The sequence below is a fragment of the Rhineura floridana genome, chromosome 11 (assembly GCF_030035675.1).
Source record: "Rhineura floridana isolate rRhiFlo1 chromosome 11, rRhiFlo1.hap2, whole genome shotgun sequence".
Lineage (NCBI taxonomy): Eukaryota > Metazoa > Chordata > Lepidosauria > Squamata > Rhineuridae > Rhineura > Rhineura floridana.
In genome coordinates this window covers 27,045,515-27,051,846 of record NC_084490.1, presented here as the reverse complement: position 1 = coordinate 27,051,846, position 6,332 = coordinate 27,045,515, and the positions used below count along the sequence as shown (strand labels likewise).

The window sequence follows — 6,332 nt, the reverse complement described above, 5'->3', positions numbered from 1 at the left end:
AGGGTAGGACAGGTGGAACCCAGGTCAACCTAGAGTGGTTGGCCTGATCAGGGCTCCCAGGTTGGGTGGGTGGATGTGTGCCATCCTAGTAAAATCATCAGGAACAGTTCTGATAAGGGTGGAAGAAAATCTTCTAAAAGTAGCAACAAACATTAAACTTAACCCTGTGTAAAATTATTACAACAAAAATGAAATCTAAAAGCAAACTTTCCTTCTATCTGTGAGTGTTCCAGAGAAGAGATAAGTTACAACATTAAATGGAATCAGGAAAAAATGCTTATGGGAAAATGTGATGATGCTAAATATGGGTACAGTGAGAAAATTCAAGATTATTTCTGCTTCTGAACATCCCAAAAACTTTTCTTGTTTGCTGATTAGTTTACTCAGAATTAAACTCTTATTATGTATTGGTAAATGGCAAGTCAGAGAGAAAAAGAGAAAGTTAAATCGCACCACTTTCCTATGCAGAAACAACATCCTTTTGTCTTGTATTATACTGAATCTTATTAAGGCACACTTTGAGCTGAGCTGCTGGAAGCATCTAACTTCATATCTTCTTCAAACCAGAGTCCATCACATAGCTAGGCAAAGGCCTAGAAACCATTTATCTGTTTTTGAAGTCCAGGCTGAGAAAAATCTCTACCCTTCCTCACAACAGGAAATAGAGAGTCAGGCTGCTTATGAACCAAACAAAGATTCCATCCATTCCATAGCTTGTTGGTCTTGTACCAGGTACTACTGGACTTCCCCCTCCCCCCCCCAAAAAAGCAGGGCTATATCTACCTGATAGTATTATCATCTAGTCCTTATTTAACCAGTAAGCTAACTAAAATATTATTGGGAACTGTGTCAAATGGCATGCTTAAATCAAGACAGTATATCACAATTGTGAAATCTTCATTCCTCCATCCACACAGCTTACCTGTGGAATCTTGTGATCTGCTGAAATTATGGCCATATTGGCAGAAATTTCAGAGACAAAACCACCAATGAGAGCTATTAGGTCATTCTGATGGTGACACTTGAAGTTAGGGATGAACCTATGTTGGGTTGAAAGCAGGCTCAGGGTTGCCTTGTAGGTAATCTTTGCAGCATAATAGCTATTGAGAATGTGGAACCCAAGTGATATATTTGACAAGATTTTGGAATTATCATTGATCTCCTTGACAGCAAATGCTAAAGCCAGGATGTGCTGATAGTTCTTTGGGACAGAACTGTAAAAAGAGATACAGGCTATGTAACAAAGCAACAACAACAGGATAACACAAACCTGATGAAGTGGACTTTAGACAGTGAAACACATGCCATAATTGCCTTTAAAGTGCTGCAGGACACAGTTGTTTTTACTGTAATATGGATAACGTGGCTACCCCTCTAAAGAAAACTCTAAGAAGACAGGTGACATAGTAGAGTGAGATTCTTTTGACATCTGTCCAGTGGCATTCTTGTTACTACACTCAATACATGTTTAATACTGTGAGTCTCTGAACCAACCGGTTCAGTCAGACAAGAAATATACAGTAAGATGAAATCAGTTCAAGTAACTGATAACAGACCATTTGTATTCCCAAATGATAACAGACATTTTGTATTACCTGAATTCAGGGATACACTAATACAGTTCAAGGACATCTACCATAAGGAGTTGGCATGAGAGATGTTGCGAGTTGAAATACAAAGGAAATTCTTAAAATTTTCCATAAACTCAACTACATTTGGAAGTAGTTCCCCAGAAATGTCACGCTAGTCTGTACATTCTACACTTGTATGGTATGTTATCGGTGAACGTTTCAGTTTAAATGTTTGAACAAAAAGTGGGGACAAGACTGGGTGTGCAAATGCATGTATGATACCTATACTGTCAGTGGGGTTTTATATATAATAGTGGGTTCCTCTCAAATGTTTTTTGACATGGGAATAGGCCAGGCAAAGTACAGGGGGAAAAGAATAGGAAGAATGAAACAGTATTTTTTAAAAAATAATAATATTAAATATTTAAAATATGTAATAATATTATCAAATGAAATATTGACTGTGTGTACACCATACATTTAAAGCACATTTAAAACATAAGACTTACACCAAAGAATCCTGGGAACTGTAGTTAATTAAGGGTGCTAGAAATTGTAGGTCTGTGAGGGGTAAACTACAGTTCCCAGGATACTTTGGAAGAATCCATGTGATTTGACTATATGGTGTGTGTACACAGCCTAAAAAGACCAGAGGTCTGGAAGGACATGAGAGGGCACAGAGATGAAAGTAAAGGATAACAGAATGCAACATAACCTGTTAAGCTTTTGAAAAAAATGTTTTTAAAGATATTTTGTTTTAATATATTTTAAAGTCTGTTTTTATGATGTTTTAAAATGTTTTTAGTGCTTTTGTTTGCTGCCCTGGGCTCCTACTGGGAGGAAGGGTGGGTATAAATCTAATAATAAATAAATAAAAATAAACATCTGGGATGTACAAGAGTAGTGAAAACTAAAATGGCATAATCTACATGTGGTTATTTGCAGAAGTCCTATAGAAATACATAAGATCCATTAATTTCAATGGGGCTTGTGGAGGAAAATTAACTGGAAATTTGGACCCAACAATATAACTTGGAAGAAATAATAAAAAATTAACAAGCCCAAATTTAGTTGTAATCCACTTTTCTCACCAAAAGGAACATACATTTTTACTTACAAACAGCATTACTATTCTTGGTTATTCTCAGAACATATAAAACAAGAACGAATGAGACAGAAGCACAGAAGAAATGATGTCTTAACATCAGTTCTTCAGTCAAACTCTGTGTGGGTTTTCCATGAAAGAGAGGTTGTTAGGAAGAAGACTTGAGAAAGAATCCCACTGATGGCAACGTCTCCGGACTGGTAAATAAACTGCTACTTAAGCTCAGTGATTCTTTTTTCTAATTATAGATCAAACATATTACAGAATGAGAGAGCAAAAAAATAAATAATGCTTTACATAGGTTCGTCAATCAATATCTGTGCTGGCTGTTCCATGAAAGATAGATTATTATAGAGGAAAAGGACCTGAGAAACAATCCCACCAATGAGAAGGTCTCCTGGCTGGTAGAATTTATGGGATATAGGGAGAGGATCATCAAATATGCTGCAGTTAGTAGAATGTGTCTTGCATACACTATCACACAGCAGTACTAGAAGGAACACCCATAGCAGAATGATCATGTCGACAAAACGTCCTGTCCCCACATACAGCATTATTTGTCTATATTTCCAGTTTTACTATAGACTTTCTTGAATGGTGGAAGATTCTGCTGCTACACTGATTTCCAGCTTGGCCTTTCAGGGAATCGGTGTGCCAGTACTTTGGTCTTATATTTAATAATTATTTCTTGTCCATCTGTGTCCCTGAAAACATACTCTCTTTATGGCCTGGCATGATCTTCTAAGAGTGAATGAGAACCATAAGGTTTCTCTCCTTTTAATTTGTCTAAAAGAGTGTAAGTCATATTAGAGTGCTGTTTCTCTGTTGAGTTAATTAATACCTTCTCGGCAAGTTTCATTTTTTTAACAGAGATTTTGGGTAGTGGCAAGGAGAAAGATGGGGAATAACAATGCTCTCAGAAGCATGGCAGAATCAGCTAGGGGAAGCACATCCCCAACATCTTAAGAAAAAATGACCATGCAGATGAACAACAGAGCCCTTCCTATGACTACAGCCAATTCTGAAAAAATATGAAGGTTTTATAGCACTTTTCAAATGTTGGCTGTTGACTTTGCTAATGGACTTTGGATGCTCATTGTGTAAGAGAATGGAAACTAGTAATTTCAATAATAAGAGGGATGATTATCACTTCCCCTGTGTGTTGCCAACCTTTGAAGTTGCATCATGCATGAAAAAAATGCGAAGATTTTACCTCCTCCTTTGAATTCTAATTTATTATTCTCGGAGTGGCTTGTAGCCAGGAAAATCCAGACTGCCTCTGCCCAGAACTATACCTAAGTTTACCCACAAATCACTCATATTTGGCATCACTTGAAGGCCCCAGGATTAAAAGTAGAGTCACACATTGAGAATTCAACAGATCACTTACAATTATAATTCATCCCACTTATTGTTATTAATATTATTCTATTAATTTATTTTTGCATGACTCGACATGAGAAAAAGAGGAAATTCTCCAGCCTAGGAGCTTACAGACTAAATCTCTACTCTTTCAGTGTGACTGGGAATAGGGAGCAAACTGAACAATAGGGATTTCTGACCCAATGAACATTTGTCTTCAGAGCCTGTGTAATTCAGTGCAATGACTGCTAGTGGTTCTCCTAGGTTTTCACACAAGTTTTCAAGCACTGTCCTTTCTCAGCTTTGCTGACTAGTAAAGCAATATAACCAGGGAGAACTGGGACATAACAGAGCAGAGCAGAAACTGCCACATCTGTAGCCCAACCACACTTTCCAGCAAAGGCAGATGGCAAGGGGCAAAAAAACCCCTGATATGCACTGGTGTAATCATCAGGCCTGAATAAATCAAATGACAGCAGTGTGGCTGACTTCCTTCCTGAAATGGCCCATTTGCCAGGAGGGTGGAGCAGGTGGCCACACAGCTGCAGCCCATGACAAATGTATTGTGGGGAGTGCACAGCACAGTCAATGGGGGGTATTTTGATCACTTCCAGTGCACCGTGGACAACATTCACCATGACCTGTTGATGGTGGTCATAGAGGTGTCAGAGCAGCTGCCCTTCTCACTGACTTTGTACAGCAGGTGACTGGGTCGTTAACTTCTGGGGGGGGCTGTGGCCCTCCACTGGCTATCTGGCTGGCCCATGGTGTGGACCAGAATGCCACTGCCATAACTACCACTAGTGAGAAGGAAGTGCCTTCTGCCCATGCTAGTGCTGGCCTCCACTGCTACACATGATGGGGTTCCCCACAATGTCATGTGTGTGTGTGTGGGGGGGTCTCAGCTTTCTTTTGCTGCTGCATGCTGTTGTGCCCATGTCAGCTGTGTCCCCATTTTCATCCTCACAATACATCTTTCTTTTGCATTGAACTATGTGTGTTGTGGTTCCTTGGTATGTGTGGTGTGCAATGCTGGTTTCAAGTGTGGCAGTGCATGTAAACAGCTTTCAGTTTGGGGTGCCATGTACATTTGTTTACAGTGTCAGCCTTTGGCAAGCTCTTTGTGCAAGTGTTGGTGACTGGCTGTGCATGTGTGGGGCATAAATGGCTGGGGGATAATGTGTGGCTATAGCTGAACAGTTAAGAGGGTGGTCAAATTTTATTTTGGCAAAAAAAGAGAGGTCAATTAACCCAGCCTGCACATTTCCAGGAAAAAGTAGTGGGATAGCTGATCTAGGGAGCACACATATGAGTTAACATGGATTTGCAAAGAACTGAATCTATTCAGAATCAATACCTGAGAATAATGTTTCAGGTGCCAAATGGTACACCATCCTTTCTGTTATGAGCTGAAGTCAATTTGCCAAAGTTGACTTTAATAACTAGCATGTTGTCCTATGGAGATAATCAGAAACTTTCCAAGTTAGCATTGATTAGTATTTCAGATAGTGGCTGGGCTAAATCTGTCCATAAGTTGATAGCTACAGTAGGATGTTCATATGAAGTTTTGTTAATGCAAGAGGAAAAGAAAGCCATAGACTTGGTGAGGCAACATTATTTGGATTTATATTTCCATGAATTGTTGGCAGAAATTGATGCACAAATAACATCTCTTCCCAACACCTGATGTTAGGAGCTCTTTCCCACTATATATAACAAAATTTACATATGCAGTGTTGGAGAGTAATTATCTTGGCAAAAATGAAGGGCTTTCCTTCTGCAGTTACACTAGGACACTTCAGAGAGATTCTCTTGGAGGAGTACCAGTATCAATGTAGACAGACAGCAGAAGAGACCCTGGAACACATAGTATTGCAGTGCTATCTGTATAGTTATCCAAGACAAATATCGCTAGTGAAGTTGCTGGGGGCAAAGGCGGTTAGATAGAAGAGGACATACTGGTTTTTCTACTGACAAGCCAAATCCATAGTATCATATCTGAAAGCATCTTCTGAAGCTGTCTCTTATCTAATCACCTTGACTTTGATGAAAGGGTAAACTCTAGCTCAGACTGACTGCTTTCACTTTGCTCTCTCAGCTGTTCATTAAGTTTTGATCGTTCCACAGCTAAATCTGGGCTGGATGCCTAGGTAGATTCATTATTAGATGGTTCAGGACAAAAAAGGAAGGGTTCTATTACCAAGCTCAGATGCTTCTGAAGACCTTTCCCGTGTCCCTTTAATTCCTAGCACCCCCTCCCAGAGATCTGTACTCTACTCTTCATCCTCCCACTC

At 39.4% G+C, this 6,332-nt stretch overlaps 1 protein-coding gene across 1 annotated transcript in view; it reads right to left on the bottom strand.

Annotated features, from left to right (window-relative positions):
* LOC133367636 (vomeronasal type-2 receptor 26-like) overlaps window positions 1-958 on the bottom strand; it is a 12,954-nt gene extending 11,996 nt beyond the window's left edge. Inside the window, exon 1 of the mRNA XM_061591731.1 lies at window positions 923-958. Coding sequence (XP_061447715.1) covers window positions 923-958 — 36 coding nt within the window. The remainder of the gene's footprint in view (window positions 1-922) is intronic.
* Between the last annotated feature and the right edge of the window lie 5,374 nt (window positions 959-6,332).